A 21405-nucleotide genomic window follows, 5' to 3' on the forward strand; every position below is an offset into this window, starting at 1 on the left:
TTAGAAAGCATGCACAGTGTGTACTGAGATTTTTTTTTTTGTCCTCTATACCTTTTTGATGACTATCTAGGCTCAGATTTAGGGGAAGCTTAACTCCTCATTTTAAATAAGGAAATGAGAGTGTACATTTGCTATTTCAGCCCTAGCTTAGGGTAGTTTTAGTGTTGCGTTCTGTTCTAACTTTGTTACAATCATGTGTGATGGGTTTATATTTCATGATTAGACATTTAGGGAAACCATGTGGTTTTAATGGATTTTCCAGGCACATGAGGTATTAAAGTCTGTTTTGTTAGTGTACATATAATAAGTTCCTGCAAATTGCAGTTTCTTCTCTTGCACTTCTGTGACATTAGATGGCTGTCATCCACTGTAAAGGCAAGTGGCAGCAAATGTTCATTGCTGTCACAGAACAGGGACATCCTGAAGAAGAGATGGCACTTATTGTGTTATGCAGACAGCATATCTAACTCGGTCCTGATTTAATACCCTAGCAAAATGGTGAGCTTCGTTTCTGAGTGGGCATGATGTCTGGTGTGAATGTAGAGGGTGAAGCGATGTATGAGAGTGCATTGTGATGGGTACATCCCTGACTAAGACTCCTAACTAACAGGTGTCTATTCGGTGCTTCTGATTAAAAGGATGCTTCACTAATCTAGTTTGTATTCAAGGAGAAGCTTAACCACAATTCCAACAAGTTGCTGTAGGAACATGTTTTTACTATGGCACTGGCTCTTTCTTTCTAAAAGTTGTATAAGCCCCTTATACATAATGGCACATGATCTTTTGCACTAAGATAGGCTGTTGTGCCTATAATGAGAAACACTAAGTTAATTGGACCCTTTTAGAACTGGATCAACTGTGTGCTTTCTGATCTATGTGGTCTATTTTTTAATTCGTTTAGAAAAGAAAATTAAAAAGAACAAATAATGTTCAGCCTCCTTCTCCCTGTAAGGACAGTAAAAATTAGGAGCAGTCTAAAATATTATTGGAAGAATCTCAAGGTTTCTCTGAGAACATTGTGTATGACTTATTTAGGGTTATCAGATGTCTCTTCCTTAAATAAAAAAGTGTTGTGCAGATGATCATAGCACTGTACTTTAAACTCATTTAACTGGACATTATTTACAAAATATTTATCTTGGTTATGGCAGTTTCTGTCACACAGTGATATTAGTTTTCCATTATATACTACATGTGTCTGCCACGCAAGTTTGATAATAAATGTTGGGAAATAAAAAACGGAAGAAGTGCCTCAGTATGATAGCAATTCCTATGTAATGGGAAATAATGTCATAAACTTCAAATTACATTTTAAATAAATGTTTATGTCCATCCCATCCATTAGATCATAGCCCAAAGGGTCAGGAAGATCATTCCTTCATATTTCACTGTATGCATTATGATTGCTTTTTTAGGTGTAAATGATTCTTTTAAATGAAGAATGACACTCAAGCTGTACACAAAGACAATGCATTACTTGTCTTTGTCACAGTAGGGTAGAAATGGCCTTGTCTGCCACGTTTAATACAGAATTGATACATAAATTAAATTCACTCTTTGCAAAGGATTATTAAATGGGCATGTGTGCTAAGGATGCTGATTCTAGTGGTCACTGAAGTCAGAGTACAATCTAGAATATCCACAGTTGGGTCAGTGCAGAGTTCAAGTCCTCTTTTGATAGACAGCAGGCTTGCTGCTTTCCTATAGCAGTGTAAGTGTTACAAAAATAAATAACTACCTGAAAGTGTAGAGAAATGTATGAGGGCTGATAGTCCTGCTAGCTAAGATCTTAAATATTCAGACTTTAATGTAATCACACAGTGATGCCAGATCTGTCAGCACCCGGTGATTGAATTTCAAAATGTTCTGGGGCTCATTTGGGTTGATTAAGTATTTTTTCTGTCTTCCATGGAGCTCATAACTTGTTTGTTTGTGTTCTGCTATGTCTGTAACCAAGATAACTTCACATTTCCTAACTGTGAGTAGGCTATTTTTCACCCTTTCCCATCATGAGCGTAGAGATTAACATTGTTTCTACTCCACACTCCATGCAAGGACTCAATAGTAGAACAGTGTGGTTGGCTCTTCCTCCTACATCCAGTGGTGAAAAATCTCTTGTGGGGATAGAGAGATGACCTAATACCAGGGGCAAGCAATATATTTTCGGTAAAGGGCTGTTTACTGTGTTTTGCTGAGCTGGTGAGGGGTGCAAGGGTAGCCCCGCCCTTTGACTGGTGCGCCGCCCCCTTGGTTGCCATCTTGGAACTGGAAGTCCCACCCCCTAACCCCTGAACTTTGCCACCAGAAGTCCCTCCCCTTGCCCCCAGAAGTACTCCTTTCAACAAGGGGTTTGCCATCTTGGAACCAGAAAAATACCAAATTATATTATAAAAATCGAACACCTAAGACATTAATTAATTTGATTTCAAAAAATATTTTTGTCCTGATTTACATGCATTTGTGTAGTGTACATAGAGGTGATTGCACAATAGCTTAAAATGAAGTCTTACTCTTGTAATATTGCAGGGTGTGTGGAAGGGTGTGGGGGGTATGGGTGGGTGGGGGGGTATGGGGTTTGTGGGGGGGCTGTAGGGTGTGTGGAGGGGGAGGGAGTGGGGTGTGAGTGCATGTGGGGTGTGTGCATGTAGTAGCAAGCAGGACTCCCTTCAGAGACATGTGGGTGTGTGTGGGGGGTGGTGCGGGGTTGGTCGGGGGGGTGTAGGTGGGTCTCGTGTTTGTGGGGTGTGTGATTGTGTATGGGGGAGGGTGCACTTGTGGAGTTTGTGGTGGAGGGTTTGTGGATATGGTGGGGTGTGCATGGGAGTCCCCTGTACCCCCTGAGCTGGTTAGCATCTGCCCCTGCCCCACAACAGCCCAGAGCCTGTGCTCCCTGCAGTGCCTCCCTGCCACTGCCAGTAGCACACTTGCACAGGGGTTTGTTGGTGCCAGGAGCCACTCCAGGAACGTGGGTAGGGGGAACAGGGGTGGGCAGCTTCTGTGGGGAAGAAAGGGGGTGGCTGTACAGGGACGGGGAGCTCAGGAACTAAAATTAGCCCAGGTAGGGCAGGGGTAAAAAGAGGGCAGCGCTGGGGCTGGGGCTGGTGCTGGGGCGAGCAGCTGGGCTTTCCCAGCCCTGGGGCTATATTCCAAACATGCATAGACATTTATTAGGTTGGGCTAACTTATTTTTGATCTAACCTTCCTGATCAGCACTTAGATCGACCTAACTCCAGTTAGGCAACCAGGACAGCCTCTCCAAGAGCTTCTGCTGGAGTATTACAGAGATGCATTATTTTCATGGGCAGGCTTGGTCTGTCTTGTCCACCTGCCCCTTTGTGCCCCTTTGAACCGTTTAAGGGTTATAAAACTGCTATATCAGCCCTGGCATCATTTCTCATAAATGGCACGATCTTCATAGCTGGCTGCATTACCCCTTTGCAATCCTCAGTCACAATGCTGGGATCACTGTGCTGTGGCTGTTCACAAGCTGCTGCAATGATCTTTAAAGACTGTACATATTGGAACATATATTATAGCAGGCCTGAGGCTTCTCAGACTTAAGCCAAGCTAAGCAAGTTCTTGCGTGGTTCTAGATTATGGGGAGATCCCAAAATAGTGGAAAGTCAACTTTGACCTACTTATTCAGTTTCTGCATGACATGTGGCTCACCAGGAACAGATGGTTGGGTACTCTGGCTTTGTATATTGATGGCCATTTTCAAGCGTGGTCTATAGTACACTGACATGTAAGAGATTTCTTTTCAAGATGCATCTCTGGACTTCTCTCCCATTGGAGCAACAAAGGTTGAAAAGTGAAATAGGAGTGGGACTGCCGCTCAAGGAGAGCAGAGTTGAGTAGAATTGTACCTAAGGTACCTCTAGGAGTTGAGGGGAAAGGGCTTGGCGTACAGTGACAAGAAGAGTTAGGTTTGGCTGGGGTAGGGAGAATTAATGAGTTGCCAGCGTGTGGCGAAGAGAGAGATGGAAAAGGTTCTAAACAAAATGAGCTTGTTTGCACTAAAAAGTATTCATAGATATTGAGGTAAAGATTTTAAACAGTGCTAAGAGATTCTGCAGTGTTCTTACAGGAGTTTTGCAAAAGCCTTTTGGAAATTTAAGCATTTTTATTATTGCATATACTACCTTTTTGTTTGAATAATATGACTACAATAGCAGTTCTACGAGCAAGTATTATACACCTACACATGCTAGCAAAAAATGTCTTACTATTTCTGATCAGGTCACTTTTACCTGTTTGTTCCTATGGGTGTTTTGGTTTTGGGTTTGGTTGGGGTTTTTTGTTTGGTTGGTTCATTTGTTTCCCTCCAACCACTGCAGTGAAAGCTTCTTGATTCATGGTATGTTTCCAGTTCCTTAATGAGGACTATGTGCATGCCAAATTCTCAATTTAAAACTGAACTAATTTTGATTTATTTGTAGAGTAATATGCACCCAAAATAAGATTTTTATTTCAGCAGAGAGAAAATAACGTAATCTAGAACTAGAGTGTTGCTATCCTATTGTTGTTGTTTGTAAAAATGGTATATTCATTGCTAATAAATAGCCTGTTCCTTTTGCTTTTTCCAGAGCAAAAGTCTATAGTTCTTTCCACAAGTGCCCAGCTGAAAGGAGTGGTGTATGACTTTAGGTAGAATATAATCGGCAGGAACAAATCAATTTACAAAGGTTCTGTTTTAGTAGTACAAGTGTTTTTGTTAGCGAAGAATTGGATGAGTCAAATGAGAGACTGTCTATTGGATGCTGATAAATGACATCCGTGGCAAATGCTGTGGTGATCATCATGTGACACATTTCTTTAGCAGTCTTTATTGTATTCTGTACTGTATTCTTCTTTTCAGCTACTTCCTCTGGACTCCAACCACCAAAGCACCCTCTCCAGGAATTATTTAAGATTTAATATACAACCAGATCCTTTTTTAAGCCCCAAACAAATACTTTCCTTTCAAAACCATGTTTGGAGGACAAAACAGAGATTTAAAATGACCTCAAGTTACATGGTTAGCCATAGCCATCCTTGGGCTAGTGATATTTTATACAAAATAAAGCCTTATGTGACCCTTCCAAGAGAGAAACAATCCCTTTTACCCTTTTTAAAAAAGGAGAGAAACAAGATTGTTGTGGTAATTCTGTAGGCTTTGCCCTGGTGTAGTTTAAATATTTTGACCTTAAATCGCAGCATACTAATATACAGTAAGGCGATTGTCAAACCAATTTTAGGATTTAAATTTTTATTCTAATATTCTTTTCATGTTGAGGGCAGAGTCATGGAACAAAATCATCTGTCTGTACATTGACAAGCCTTTCCATTATCTCTTCTATGTAAAAGGAAGAAAAAAAAAGCTAGGGTCTGTCTCCTGTGCCCTCTACCTCCCGGAAAACGTGGAATACTCTTCTTTTTTTTTTTCTTTTTTTAAAGTACAGAATGTGTGGTGATGTTCAGGGACTTGTGGACATTTGTTTGGGATGATCTGCATAACTGTCACAATAGCCGACATAACATATCATAAATGAATGCTCAGTTAATCCCACTTTTGCCAATTCAATCTTTATACTACTCATGATGGTATATTTTGTATCACTGTGTATATTTTGTCTTTGTCTAATTTATATGTTGTTCCATACCATTTCCCTTTTTAGTATAGTATCTTCCTGTACAAATGTCTTTAAAGCCAAGTAAAATGGCTGTCTGTGGTAGAAGGAAGCCATTAGGATGGCACATCAGCCTACAAATCATTAGTCATTGCCTAGTGGTGATGAGAGGTATGTTGATGCATGATTGTGGTCAAGTTTTCAGTGAAACAGGAAGACCCTATGTTTGAATACTTGAGGACATTACCACAGAAGTTATAAAATAAAGATACCGGTTCAAAATCTTATTTAGGAAACTTTTTTAAAATGGAGGGTTTTTAATGGATGCATTTCTAACTAGCGTAAGGGGCGGGGGCGACATATATTTTTAATGATGTATGTAGTTTTATCGGTCATTCCCCTGATGGCGCTTGAGTTGCAGTTATATTTTCATTGAATAAGCAAACAGAGGCCATCACATTTTAACAGTATGAATTCTTCCAAATATATTATTTTGTTTGCCAGAGGCAAGTGACTAAGCTCCTAGTACATGTCTGTGTAAAACAAGTAATCTGAGACAAATGTGCAACCCCACTGAATGTGCAATATGTCCAAGCACCATGGACTAGCCAGCCTTGCTGTGCAGCACAGGCATCCAAAAATTGTTCATGAGCAATAGACATATGTTAAAATATGCTAATTTTATTATTCATTTTGAGATTTTATCGCACCTAAGTGATTCAGAAAGCATTAAAAAAAACTGTGCAACTGAAGGCCCACTTATCTCATTAGATTCAGGTTTTTAAAACACAGGAACTTGTTTCTCTAGAAATATTGTCTATATTATCAGCATTCTCCATTGCTACATAAACAGAATATTTTTTTCGTATATGCATTCCATGTATGATGTATCTGGAATTATTTATTTAGGGTAGATTGTTTTGTTGGCATTGTACCCTGGCTTGGGGTGTGTATTGGATTCAATTTTCTTTCTCTGCCAAGACTGCTTATCCAGTGCAAGTCTGACAGATTTCTATTTTTTTTTCTTTGTTAATGTCATTCTTCATTCTCTCTGCCCTACATCTAGGAACAAGGGTTGTGTATGTGCTATTTTAATGAAGAGAAATGACTCGTATATCAACTAGAATTTATATTAGAGTGCACATCAATTCAGTTGCCTATTGCTCGCTGAGCTTGCATATCCAGGGCCAAATAGTGCTCTCAATTACACCCGTGCAACCCCATTAACTTCAGTGGGTTCACACTTTGCAACTGGGCTGATATAATGCTTCATGATATAAAACAACATATTCATCTACTGATAGAAGTCAAGCCCTAAAAATATTATTTATGAGGCTGTCTTGAGAGACATGCATATAGACATAACTAACTCTCTTTAGGACAAAGCCAGGATGGTCAACATACCATGGGTCCAGCTATTGTGTATATCAGAACTGTCAGACTCCCAAAATAATAGCAGTAGGCGAAGAAAATCACTCTGAATCTAGAGGTATATTGTAAGCCTTGTGCTCTTGAGCAGACTGTATTCCATAGCATTTGCCATTTAACCCTAGATTGTTCTTGTCTCTTTCTCATTCTCTTCTAGGAGCTGTGCCGTCAGCGCATGGCTGTAAAATCATCTGATCGGCCAGAGCCGTTGCATACGTCTCGCATAAATAGTGTCTCTTCGCAGTTCAGTGATGGGCCTATTCCCAGCCCATCTGCTCGGAGCAGTACATCATCATGGTGTGAAGAACCTGTTCAGTCTAACATGGACATTTCCACCGGTCACATGATTCTGGTAAGGAAAGTTTTCTCTTTGGTCTGTGAAATGTAAGTTCAAAATTATTTAATTAGTAGTTCAGTACTCTATAAATAGACTGAATATATATATATATATATATATATAGTTAAAGGAAAATTGTCAATATGCATTTAAAAGTATTCTTTAAAAAATAAGAAAGAGAAACCAAAAGAAATTTTAAAATATAATTTATTTTCCACTATTTTATTTTTATCTTTTGGGCATTTAAAGTAGTTGTTTAAATTATATTCCACCTTTCCTCTTATTAATTTTGTTCAGCCAAGACAATTGAACAGAAGTGTTTCATTTTTGATCCGTTTCACCTTTTTTCTCATGTGCTAATGCGATGCCAAAATACTTGCTCTGAGAATGCTGCTGATGAATACTGATAGTAACAATACATCCACAATATTTTTTTTTCTTGATGAGGGAGAAAATCTAAATTTGTGCTAAACTGGTTTTCCACCTTAGAAGCACTAGCTCGATCTTATGTTTGAAACTGAACAAATATATGTTGTTCATGGAATTTGGGCTAGAAAACTCTGGTTTCTTCCAAGCATTCTGAAAATGCAGCCATGTGCCTGGATTCTGGCCTGGGCCACTGCAGGGTTGGAGCAGGGAGGGGGAGAGGGGAAGTGCAGGGCATGTACTAGAGCATGCCTTCCTGCTCAGCTGGAGCAGACAGCTTGGGCCAAAGCTAGCCCATCCACTCTGCAAGGGGAGACTTACAGGGGAGGTGCAAAGTATCCTGGGATGCTGGGGGACTGTGAGTTAACTTGAATCTGGAGGGGATCTGGGACAGAATTTCATGAAACTGGTTTAAACTAAATCAGCAAAGCCTGATACTACATACATCCAGGTTTATCTTAAACTGGTTTCACCACTTTAGTGCACATAAACTGCTTTCAAACTTCAGTTGTGTTGCATATTTGAACTGGTTTCCAATTTATATCAGCTTATGTGTAATTTCTGTTCCTAGTCCATATGAACGGCCTTCCCAATCAATGAACTGCCACACCTTAACAAAGATCTTTAGCTGTACATGTATATATTAATGAGCAGACTCGCCAATAAAAATTCTAGGAATGGATGTCTTCTTTGTCTGCGTCAGGCCAGCATGGGGTTCTTCCCTTTCTTCTGCACTTTGTCTTGTTTTATTGTTCCAAAGATAAAGCTGCTACCCGTTCAGATATTTTTCAAATGTTAAGAAGCACCCTGGCCTGATGGAGTATGGAATGGAGGTCAGCAAGATCCAGAATGCAAGCATGACCTTAGTCAAGTCACTGACCTCCTTCAGTCTTAGGCAGCTCTCTATAAAACTGAGTAAAAGCAAAACTTATTTGAAAACCAGATGGTGCATCTAAGCAGACTTTTTCCTCGATAAATACACTGCAGAAAAAGAGAACTAGGTTTTCAAACTGCTATAGAGCAAATCCCAAGTGTACCTGGGGGATGAAAGATGGGTTAATTATGCAAAGACTCTGCCACCATAGCACCTATAGTCCCACTTTTACTTAAGCAGAACCAGAAATTTTTCACTTGTTTTTATTTTTGAAGTTGTTTGGATATTTTAGTTAACCTCCCCCCCATCCCAAAACACCTCAGATAAAATCCAACTTCTAAGATGCTCAGTAATAATTAATGCAAGAATGCTTGTATCTAAAATGCACACATGTAAAGCAAAATGAAGTGTAAATTACCTGGGTAAACAGCAATGTATATGTTTTAAGGCTTGTAGATAATTGTAAATGATTTTGCTCCATTTAGTTCGGAGTCAAAGATGTTATTAAAATAAATCGTATGCTATACAAAGCCAAATAAAAGGGAAAGAGGCTAGTGCAATGGAACAAAAGTATCAATTGTTCTGGATCTGAGAATTTCTTCAAAGTTAACCGTGTGATATGGGGGGGGAGGGGGAAACCCAAATGTGTTTACAGCCTCTGAACAGGCTCTAAAAACAATCAAATTAGGGACACTAAAATGGTGGTTCAGTGTCCATAATTCAGTCAGACCTGTTCAACCCGTAGTGAACTCATGCACATGTTAGTGATCTAACAACATATGTTATATCTTACTTGGTGAGGGTTCAGTGAAGGGCAACTGAAATGCTACAGTGCTTTGAGAGTATGACCTGCAAAGAGAGATGGACCAAATTAAACCTGTTTAACTTAAAATGAACAAACAAAACTCAGTGATTTGGAGCAGTCTGACTCTCTGCTTCTCATTAAGAAATATTAAAAAAAAAAAAAAAAAAGAATTAATTAATAGACATGGATGATAAAACTGGGGGGAAAACTAATGGCGCAGCTGCATTTGCCCTACTATAATGGGGAGGTTAAAAGACTGGGATTGTTTGCTTATGGAGGTACTTATGCCCTAAATTCTACATTTACGTGAAAAAGTTAGGTAAGGCTTTTACAGAAAGATCAGCTTCAAGCAACTACAGCGGTGAAGCAGGTGGTTGAATTGATTGGGGTTTCTTGTATTTCATGGTACTGTGCTGCCTGGAACCTGGTAGCTGACCTGATTTACATTTTGGTCAAAACTAAGTGTGCACAACCTTAATACCTTATTTGTCTGTTTTGGGTTTTTTTAATCTTCGTTGATCAATTGCAGCTTATTTTTAAGTTCAGCAGCAGAGAGAAAAACATGCAGGTGACCAGCTTTTTTTTTTTACTCTTTGCAAGTGTATGGGGACTCTGGGCATCATTTTAGAACTCTTTGGGCACTCTAATTGATTAGTAGGGCTGTGCAAAACTTAGGGTGATGATTCGATTTGGAGGAGATTCAGCCCGATTCAGTTGCCAAATCTCCAAATTGGAATCGAATCAGGGGACCAATTAAAAGGTCTGAATCAATTTGAAGCTCTCCGAATCTTCAGGGAACAGGGAGGGGACCATGGTGGACCCCTGCCAGGCCCCGACCCCTGCCCGCCCCAGCTCTTGGTGCTTTAAAAAAATGCCCTGGCTCACCGGGTGCTGCTGGGTGGGGGGGGCATCCCTACTCCCCCCCACACTGCTCATGCTGGGTGGGGGGGCTCTGCTCCCCCAGCACCCCCATGGCTGCCCTGTCTGCTGCAGCTCCAGTCTGTTAAGAAGAAAAAAAATGAGAAAAACCCTGGGACTCACCACTCCTAGGGCAGCCTTGGGGCTTCGGGGAGCTCGTGGAAGAGGCCCCCATGTGGTGTGGGGCAGTGGGGATTGGTCCCTGCTGGGCAGAAATAGTGAGTCTCAGGTTTTTCTTGTTTTTGTTTTTTTCTTAAAGGGCCGGAGCTGAGATGGGTGGGGCCACCATGGGGGGTTGGGGGAGCTAGGAGAGGGCCAGGGGGCTCGTGCAGAGTCCCCCATACAGCACGGGGCGTTGGGGGGCAGCAGGGATTGCCTCCCTGCCCAGCAGCACCTGCTGAGTCGGGGCTTTTTTTTCTCAGCATGCTGGGAGCTGGGGTGGCAGGGCAGCCGTTGCTGGGCTGAGAGAGCGAGCAGGGGATGGGCCTAGCTGATCCGGCAGCAGCCAAATCTCTGATTTCGGATTCATCCGAATTGATGCAGGACAGTGACTCGAATCCAAATCCAATCACTGTCCCCCGAAATAATCCGAATCCGCAGTAAATTCTAGCTGCTTCGCACAGGCCTACTGATTAGGTCTATGAAATGCTTTCCAAATCTCCTCCTGTTGCTGTCATCTATTTATGTTGGAGGTCGAGATTTTATGTTAAGGGATTCTTCAGTATGTAAAAAAACCAAAAAGAGAAATATTAACAAAGTATCTAATAAGGATGGTAAGCATTGTCAGCAGTACTGTGCAAATAGACTTATGGAACAGTAAAGTAATATTCAGATCCACAACGTGCAACAGTGAAGTAGCTAGCTGAGTTAGGACTCCAGAACCTTTATAATGGCTCACATCTTCCCAGAGGAAGTAACACCATAATGTTTAGACAGTAGCTTGAGTTGTTTGGAAATTAGTTATGTTGCCTTTATATAAAAATAAATAAATAAATAAATGCTTTGTCCAAAACTTCCCAGGGTTGCAACTCTGTGATTCAAAGTCACCGCTAGAGACTGTTAGGCTGGTAGGGACCCCAGTGTTTTCAAACTGATCAGGCAGGCTGCATCAGAGCAGTAGAACCTCCTACTTCCAGGATCTGTGACTCCAGGAGCCCCTCATTTGGGCTGAAACCAAATTTTAAACAATTGAAATTTCTCACAAACTGGAAAATTGTGCATTTCAGCCCGCCTTGCTCAGAACTACCCCTTCCTGTTTGGTGTAAGGCATAAACAGAAATACTGGAACCCAAGTGCAGCAACTTGCTATGTTGTCGATGGAGCGATACCACTTTTTATTATTCCTCACGTATTTACTCTGGAGTGCTGATAGTAGTATAAGATCATTTATGCTAGTTAGCAAAAGAAAACAGAGTAAACTCAGAAGACCCAGAGGGGCAGATATGAGCAATAGCAGGGTACAATGTTTGCTCTCTTCTGCCCATCCATACATTTTTTAGCAGGTAAATAGAAAGTTTATGAATAAGTGAGTGTTTTAGCTAAGGAAGTTCTTATTAGAGAAAAAGGATATAATGAGAAGGATGCTGTATACCATCATCCTTGTGGCAGTGAATCATGACCTGTTGTCTTCAGTGTGAGGAACAAAGAAATATAGAAGTTCCCTCATTTAAGGTTCCCCCACTTCCCCCCGCCCCCCAGCCCTGCAGTGTCTTCCAGCTGCCCCCACCAGCAAGCACAGGCACTGGCCCTGGTGCTGCCAACCCAGCCACGCAGCTCACTGTTGCCCCTTAAGTCCCCCCACCCCTTTCCCTCACTGGAGGGGCAGGCACATCCCTGCCTGCCTTCGTTGCCCTGCCACAGCCCATCTCTGCCACACACGTGTACACATGTACCCCCTCCCCTCCATAGTCTCCTGGACAGTTCCCAAGCCCTGGCCCTCCAACCCCTGCCCTGCACAGACTTACCTGCATTCAGCTGCTGGGGCTGCTCCTACCACCCTGCCTGGCTGCATGCCAGCCACATGCATGTGTGCCCTACCTCTAACTGCCCTCCTTCCCCTCTCCCCAGCCCCAAGCAGCTCCTTGCTAGCACAAGCCAGGAAAAACTTTGAAGCTGAACTGACCCAAATCCTAGACATCTGATTATATTTGGCTCTCGGCTGCGGGGGCTGCCTGTCCCTTTTTCAGGCTCTGGGGCCTGGGAGCATGGCCACCTCCCCGTGTGGGTTCTGCTCCCTTTTGGGGTCTCTGGCACTCCAGCTGGAGGCCACAGTCCAGAGTCTGCGTGCCATCAGGGACTGTGAGCAGGAGATTGACTCCTACTGCCAGGCCCTTCTCCCCCAGGAGTCGGAGGGTAGACCACCATCTCCCTCCAGGACAAAGGAGGACTCCAGGACCTCCCACTCTGTCCAGTCAGGGGCATGGATCAAGATGGTCAAGGGCCCTAAGGCCCGCCGCACCAAGGCCCCTGCCCCGCCGGAGCTTAGCAACAGGTACATATCTCTTGCTGCTCCAGCAGAGCCTGCTGAGTTGCCAAGACACTCTCAAGGTGTTTGTTGTGGGAGACTCCATCCTGAGGGGGTAATCTGCCGCCCTGACCCCTTAGTTCGGGAAGTCTGCTGCTTCAAGTTTAAAGACCTGCTCTGCCGGGCTTTAAACTAAGCCTGCTGGGGGATGGGGGGGACTACTGCCACTGCTGGCCCACTGAGCAACACTTGCAAAGCCAGCGGGCCAAGGCACTTAAGGGAGCCCACCCTTGCCCCAGCCCTGGTACAATCTGTGGGCAAGGCAAGAGCCCCCAAGGGGACACTTGCTTTCCTGTACGCAAATGCCAGGAGCTTGGGAAACAAGCAGGAGGAGCTTGTCCTCCAGCTCAATGCAAATAATTATGATGTCATAGAGATAACGGAGACCTGGTGGGACTCCACCCGTGACTGGACCTCGGGTATAGATGGCTATACCCTGTACAGGAGGGATTGTGTAGATAAAAGGGGTGGGGGTGTAGCTCTCTATGTTAAGGAAAGCTACATGTCCCTGCAAGCTGATATTGGTGACCAAGGTGGATGACTGGAGACCTTCTGGGTTAAAATCCGTGGGGAACGTGGCACAGGGAACACAACAGTGGGAGTCTACTACAGACCTCCCACCCAAAGTTCTGAGCTTGACCAGGTGTTTGCTCAGGAACTGGCTGAGGCCACATGCTCCAGGACCATGGTTGTCATGGGTGACTTCAATTACCCGGACATCTCGTGGGAGGATCACTCAGCAAAATCCGAGTAGTTGCAAAGCTTCCTCTTGTGCGTGGATGACCTTTACCTGACTCAAGAAGTCTATGGGCCAATGAGAGGCAAAGCACTGCTCAACCTGGTACTGGCTACTGGGGATGACCTAATTGATGACCTAGTGATTGATGGGAAGCTGGGTGACGGCAACCATGAGCTGATCACCTTCACCATCTGCTGTAAAGTTGGCAAGTCAGTCAGCAAGATGGAAGTCCCTGACTTCAGAAAAGCCGACTTTGACAAGCTCAGGAAGCTTGTCAGTCAGGCCCTAAGGGACCATGACCCCAGGGAGAGGGGAGGTCAAGAAGAATGGTGGCTCCTCAAGGGAGCGATCCTCAATGCACAAGCTAAGTCTACTCCATCTCGGAGGAAAGAGAGCAAGAGGGCACAGCAGCCCCCATGGCTCTCCAGGGACCTAGCAGACCTCCTAAGGCTAAAAAGAAAGCCTACAAAGGATGGAGGATGGGATTCACCCTCAAGGAGAATTATTCTGCACTGGTCTGGTTCTGCAAGGAGCAAACCAGGAAAGCCAAGGCTGCAACTGAGTTCCAACTAGCTTCGAGCATCAAGGACAATAAAAGGTCCTTTTTCAGATATGTGGGGAGCCGGAGGAAAAGCAAGGGCAACGTTGGACCCCTGCTGAACCAGATGGGGCAACTGACAACTGACGCCCAGGAAAAAGCCAACCTGTTAAATGGGTACTTTGTGTTGGTCTTTCATCAGTCCGATGGGATGCCCATGCCTGCTATGGTACAGGGAGGTCTGGGTGAAGGAGATCCCCTGCCCTCCATTAATGCTGACCTCGTGAAGGAACATCTTGAGCAGCTGGATACCTTCAAGTCAGCCGGCCCCGACAATCTGCACCCCAGGGTACTCAAGGAGCTGGTGAGCATCATAGCCCTGCCCCTGGAACAGATCTTCGAAAACTCCTGGCGCTCTGGTGCAGTGCCTGAAGACTGGAAGAAGGCCAATGTGGTGCCAGTCTTCAAGAAAGGGAGGGAAGTGGATCTGGCTTACTATAGGCCCATCAGCCTGACTTCTATCCCAGGGAAGATCTTAGAAAAGTTTATTAAAGAGACCATCCTTAATGGACTGGCTGATGCCAACATCCTAAGGGATAGCCAGCACGGGTTTGTTGCGGGTAGGTCTTGCTTGACCAATCTCATTTCCTTCTACAATTAGGTGACCTATTACCTGGACAAGGAGAAGAGATTGATGTCATATATCTTGACTTCAAAAAAGCCTTCGATCTGGTATCCCATGATCACCTCTTGGTGAAACTGGCCAATTGTGGCCTTGGGTCCACCATGATCTGCTGACTGGGAAACTGGCTCCATGGTCAGACCCAGAGGGTAGTAACTGATGGCAGTCACTCATCATGGTGTCCTGTGACCAGTGGGGTCCCCCAAGGCTCTGTCCTTGGACCCATATTGTTCAACATCATCATTTAATGAGGTGGACATTGGAGTCAGGAGTGGACTGGCCAAGTTCTCTGATGACACCAAACTTTAGGGCAAAGCATCCATGCCAGAAGACATGTGGGTGATCCAGGCTGACCTGGACAAGCTCAGTGAATGGGCAGACGAGAACCTGATGGTGTTCAACACCAAAAATGCAAGGTTCTCCACCTTGGGAGGAAAAACCTGCAGCATCCTTATAGGATCATCAGTGCTACGCTGGCTAGCACTACGGAAGAAAGAGACTTGGGGGTCATCATTGATGACAAGATGAACATGAGCCTGCAATGCGATGCTGCAGCTACTAAAGTGACCAAAACACTGGCTTGCATCCATAGATGCTTCTCGAGCAAATCCTGGGACGTCATTCTCCCCTTGTACTTGGGCTTGGCGAGGCCTCAGCTGGAGTGCTGCGTCCAGTTTTGGGCTCCACAATTCAAAAAGGATGTGGAGAAGCTGGAGAGAGTGCAGAGAAGAGCCATGCGCATGATCAGAGGTTAGGAAAACAGACCTTACGACGACAGGCTGAGAGCCATGGGGCTCTTTAGCCTGGAAAAGCGCAGGCTCAGGGGTGATCTGATGGCCACCTATAAGTTTATCAGGGTGACCACCAGGATCTGGGGGAACATCTGTTCACCAGAGCGCCCCAAGGGATGACAAGGTCGAACGGTCATTAACTACTGCAAGACCGTTTCAGGCTGGACATAAGGAAGAATTTCTTTACTGTCCGAGCCCCCAAGGTCTGGAACAGCCTGCCATCGGAGGTGGTTCAAGCACCTACGTTGAACACCTTCAAGAGTAAATTGGATGCTTATCTTGCTGGGATCCTATGACCCCAGCTGACTTCCTGCCCTTTGGGCAGGGGGCTGGACTCGATGATCTCCCGAGGTCCCTTCCAGCCCTAATGTCAATGAAATCCATGAAATAATTTTAAAAAACCGAAAAAATGCCCTGACGGAGATTGGAGGATCCAAAAAAAGGTCATGTCTAGGAAAACTCGGATATATGGTAGCTCTAGGTTACAGGTGGTGGCTAGGGCTGATTGGAGGGAATCATCTGACCCAGGAGGAGGACGGGGCTTAAGGTGGATCAAAATCCAGGCCCTGAGCAGGACTGGGAGTAACATCTTGGAGGCTGCTGAGAGAACATTGCCTCGGCAGGATGGCTGTGGCTCCTGAAGACCAGCATTGAGAGAACACCTGTTGCAGTTTGTGGGTTTGGGAAGAAACTAAAGGGGGGGTGGAAGAGGTTCCTAGGGATCCAGGGAGGGGTCCAAATGAGCCCAGAGAGAGGGGCCAAGTGCGTGGGACCCAGCAAGGCATCCAGAAGGGGGCTGAATGGGAGCCCAGAGAGACCAGAAGCTGAGAGAGAGAGCTGGGGCTAGGGGTCCCAGAGGTGGCATCAGCAGGAGGTCAAGCAGCATGTAGCCCAGGAGGGGAAGGATTGCCAGAGCAGGATAGCTTGCAGGTGGTCTGGGGTGGAACCAAAAACTGCACCCTACTGGGATCTGTGGGCACAGTGGTGGGGCTGGCTAGCCCCTCGAAAGCACTGGTGGCCCAGAGGAGGATGAGTATGGGGCACCCAAAACCCCCAGCCCCTTGTGGGTCACTCTTTGGCAGGGAAGGGCTAGGGGAGAACACCCTGAGAAAAGGAGGTTTCAAATGGCCCTAGGGCCCTGAGAGGAGGCTGTGTAGGGGGACCACAGGAAGGCAATTACCAACAGGACCAAAGAGTCCATAGGCTAGAAGGCTCAGTGAGGACTGGATTGGAGCCCAGAGAAAGAACTGAGACTATTTGCAACACCCCTCAGAAAGGGCATTTGTTAGTAGAGCAAGCAGACCCATGGACGAGTAAGGGTTAATGGCCAGAGATTGACCCACGGAATCTCAATTGGCCTATGCAGGGCCAGGGGTCAAAATGGATAGGCTTGCTTGCTTTTGTATGGCTTTAGGAGTAAGAGCTATCGTCAGAATTTTAATTCCAAATTCTCCAACCAGACCGATGCCCTGCTGGAAAGTGAGTGCAAGTCCAGGATGTTACTCTCAAACTTGTATCTGGGGCAGAATGTTATTATGTGCTTCATGGTTTGGTCAGGGTTTCCATGGTCGCAGCCAGGCATGGCTTTTAAATGCCACTTGCACTGGATGTGGCTGGTGTGGCCACCTGATGCGCATATCCTGTTAAGGGATGTCCGCCCTATCAAGTTGAAGCCCTATCGTTGGGCTGGGAACAAGGTATTTATTTGGGCAAGGTGTTTTCTGCCCAAGGTCTCCTCCAGAATTCTTCAGTGTTGTGGTAGAAGAGATGCTTGGTTCATGTCCAGAAAGGTTTTTGTAAAATCATGTGACAATTTGGAAGATCTTGAAGGTCTCTGTGGGTGGGAATGGTCCGGATTACTATTGATACGCATCATTTCTCTACATATTGCTGCATCCCCAATAGAGGGAGGAGTAATGTTTGAAAGTACTGGTAACCACTGCACTGGAGTTGATACCAACGTTTCAGAGAGAGTTCTCATTACTGAGTAGAGTTGTGTGTCACGGAATTTGGTATGTCAAGTTGAGGCCCAGATGGGTGTACAATAAGCTGCTGAGAAGACCAGGGCTATGGCAAAAGTGTGAAGGATGGCAGCTGTTCCACCCCAGCTTGTGCTGGCAAACTTTCGAATGATGTTCCCTCATGTCTTTGTTTTCATGGCAGTCTTTCAACTGTGATAATTTGTAGGTTAGAGAGAGGTCAAGGGTCATCTTAAGGTAGGTAGGAGTCAGGTCATAATGCACTTTTTCTGCACAAAAGGTGACATTGAGGATGTTATGTGCCTTGCCTTGTTACGTCAAGATGGAATGCAGAGATGATGGACTTGGTTGGATTTGGCTATGGTCCCCAGTTATGGTAGTATTCAGCCATTATTGATAAATCAGAGTTCAGTGTGTCTTCAATATCCTGAAAAGATTTTGCTTGTGTTGTCAAAGTGATTGATATTGTTGGCATAGATAAATTTCTGCGATGATGTGTAGGGCCTATCACTTATGTAGAATCGTGTCGGTGCCAGAACACTACCCTGTCAGAGGGCATTGTTGAGTATTCTTGGAGTGCTGACCTTATCTCATGGTGGCAGCCTTCTTGTGGCCCACCCTAGTAAGCAGTTTCTTGGATTTCTGAAATTTTGAAATCCTGGGTCCACAACTAATGTCACCAAAACAGCAACCAAACTCTTCCAACTGGCCTTCTGGTGTATGAAGCAAAACCTACCCCAAAAAAATGGCATAAGCTGAAGGTTTCAAATGGCCCTATGTGGCTACAGCCTGAGAGGAAGAGGATCAAGGAAACTCCAGTCCAGTATAAAGATGACTAAGGTGGTTGCATCTGAATTGGGAGGTCCAAGGAGAAAGACAGCAGGATACCTGCAGCGAGTTGGGTTCAGCAGAGAGAACAGGAGTGTGGAGTATGAGTGGGACCAGCAGGGTCCAGAGACCTAGGGAGTGTAGGTTGACCACCTGTCCCTAACAGGGCAAGACAGTCCCAGAATGGGAGCATGAAGTCCTGGTCCCAGGCTGCATGACTTCGGGACCGCATTTGTCCTGGATGGATTCACGATGTCGTGCTGAGATCAGGAAACAGCAAGTTTCCCCTTGCAGACTGTCAGTGTTCCAGCCTGGAAGGGGCTGCTTGGGGCTGCTGGGAGTGGGACGCAGGGGCACTATGTATATGTGCATGCCTGCACACATTTAAGTGGCTGGGAAGACAGCTAGGCAGCATGAAGAGCAGCTCCCTGCATGTAAGTATATGGTTGGGGGAGAAGGCATAGGAAGGGGCAAGCTGTGTATAGGACTTGGGTCAGTGACAGTCGTGGGGGCAGGGTTGGCCCACGCTGAGGCAGAACACAAGAGCTCTGCCTGGGGCTAGAGTGCAGCCCACACAACACCGCCTGAGATGGCAGTGATCATGCTCTGAGTTATTCCTCAATGGGATCTGGCACAAACATTTGATCAAGTGTTCTAACAGAAAAGCACTTTAATGTCTCCTCCATCGAGGGTCAACTTGGAGCACAATCTGCCATTTTTAAAACACTTTAAGAGCCATGAACATCTGTCCAGTTAAGGTATTAGAACACTTTCTGCCTGTTTAAAGCAAGGTAGGCGTAACATCTGTACATAGTGTACATGTTCTCTGTGATTCGATGCCAAATTTTCCATGTATCAATTACCACACATTACCCTGGAAATGAGATGGAGTTTGCAGGGGCAGAATTTATTTTTCATAGATGTTTTTCCAAAGGGAAATCGTGGGAACAAACGCCTGCAAGGGGGCTTCCTGGGCCATCAAGTTTGGTCTCTGCATTTGCAGGCAAGGAATCCCTAAAATTACTGCTCCACAGCCATTCATGCAACAAGGCCTTTTCAGGTAGTTGCATGAATGCGTGTGGAGTACCCTATAATATCCCATAAGCACCACCAGAGCACCCTATAATATCCCACAAGCAGGAGAGACAAGGGTGCTACCAGTGCATGCCACTGCACTGTCAAGGAAGTAGTTAGTTAATACATGCTCAGCAGATTTTTTTAAAGTCCATGCTTCACATGACAGAAAATGGCAAAAAACTTGGAAATAGTTGCCAATCTGACCCGAAGGGAAAACTTCCTGCCTCCCTCAAATGTGGTGATGGGTCTGACCCTAAGCAGAAGAGCAAGACCGTGTAGCCAGGAATCTGGTGCTGGGAGCTGCATCAGTGCACTGTAGTTAAAGACTACTGGTCTTCTCTGTGACTCTTGTTCCAGTGTGTTTCGGAGGAAGGTGAACCCCTCCATTGTTGCAAGGCTGGTAGCATTCATGAAGGTCAAAAAAAGTACTTCCTGGCCTTTACTGACGAGCAAAAGCCCAGAAGCCTGTGGTTGCCAGACATCTACCACATGGCAACATAGTTCCCTTCACACCATAGCTAGGAATTACAAACGCATCGCTCCATGTACAGCGCTGAATGCTAAGCCAGAACTCCCTTCCTGTCATTTCATCCCTTTCATAACCGTTTAGCAATTGAGGTTCTTTGCTCCCACGCCTTGTCTGGAACATTATTCCTCTGATAGATTAGAAAGTAAAGGAAATTTTTTAACTGAACTTGTCTGGAACCAGTGTGTAGCCATTTGATCATGTGTTGGTGGTAGTTTCTGGCCTAAGAAGCTTTTCTCTATCCCTAATATTTGCCCTGCAGATGTACTTGGGAATCGCATCACCTCCCAGTCTCCACTTATTAAGCTAAAGGAGCCTCTTTAATTCTTTCATAAAAAGTATGTTCCCTTCACCATCTTAATGGCACTTCTTTGAACCCATTCCAATTTAAGTTCATCTTTACTTGTGATTTTCCATGCCATAAGGGCTTTTTATAATAACACTAGAATTTAGCTACAGAGACCTTAAAACTGTGCTGGGAATCCTTTCAAGACCAGGATCATACACAGAAATAAAGAGAAGTTTTGCATTCTACCTTTTCACATGTAACATATGATTTAGTCTTGGTATTGAATTGATAGCATGCTCATTATGGATTTGAGTGGGGCTGCAGGGAGGAATAGGAGCTTTTTACAGTATTTGTATTTTTGATTGTGCATAGTAATTCACCTTTTATTATTGTTTTTAAGTAGCAGCACATACACTTCCTGTGAAAGAAATCTTATTTGAATAACAGGGGGTCCCCTATAGATTTCTTTTAAATAGCTGATAAGGTAGTGCAGGATTGTATTTGTAAAACGCACTGTGACAAGGAAGAGGGGTAATGGCACTTGTTAAACTGTCACTTACACTTTGCTGAAATTCTTTGACTTGATCTTAAAAGCCCTAATAAAAATCACTTAACAGGCTAGATTTATAGCATTAGAAATACTTTCTAGAAAAAAAAGGGGAAGTTCCCAGTGCGTGGGGAGCCCTAACACTAGGCTGGCTGCTGCCCTGTGTTCCACCTAGGGGCAAAGAGAAAGTGAGAGAGAGCCCCACAGCTCAGGAGCTGGCCATGAAGCGATAGTGGCATGTGGCCCTTCTGGGTATAGCCAGCTGACTCGGAGGACAAAGCAAGCGGGAAAAAGAATTAAAATCTTTAATAAAATGATGTAGCTAAAAACAAGTGTGTCTGGGTGTTTGTTTTAAATTTTGTTTTCAATAGCATCATTTTCTGCTAGGGGCTGTATAAACATAAAGGTGCTGCTCCAACGAGCTTTCATTCTGCTTTTATTTACAAGACTGATGCAGAATAGGAAAAAATGAAATGGCAGATGTTCCA

General features: G+C 44.6%; 1 protein-coding gene across 1 annotated transcript in view; it reads left to right on the forward strand.

The window, feature by feature from the left end:
- The window catches only part of PTPRN2 (protein tyrosine phosphatase receptor type N2), a 1011953-nt gene that overhangs the window by 902257 nt on the left and 88291 nt on the right, over positions 1-21405 (forward strand). Inside the window, exon 14 of the mRNA XM_090047600.1 lies at positions 7195-7389. Coding sequence (XP_089903726.1) covers positions 7195-7389 — 195 coding nt within the window. The remainder of the gene's footprint in view (positions 1-7194; positions 7390-21405) is intronic.

Source organism: Crocodylus siamensis, chromosome 5, assembly GCF_052110815.1.
Source record: "Crocodylus siamensis isolate JL-2025a chromosome 5, ASM5211081v1, whole genome shotgun sequence".
Lineage (NCBI taxonomy): Eukaryota > Metazoa > Chordata > Crocodylia > Crocodylidae > Crocodylus > Crocodylus siamensis.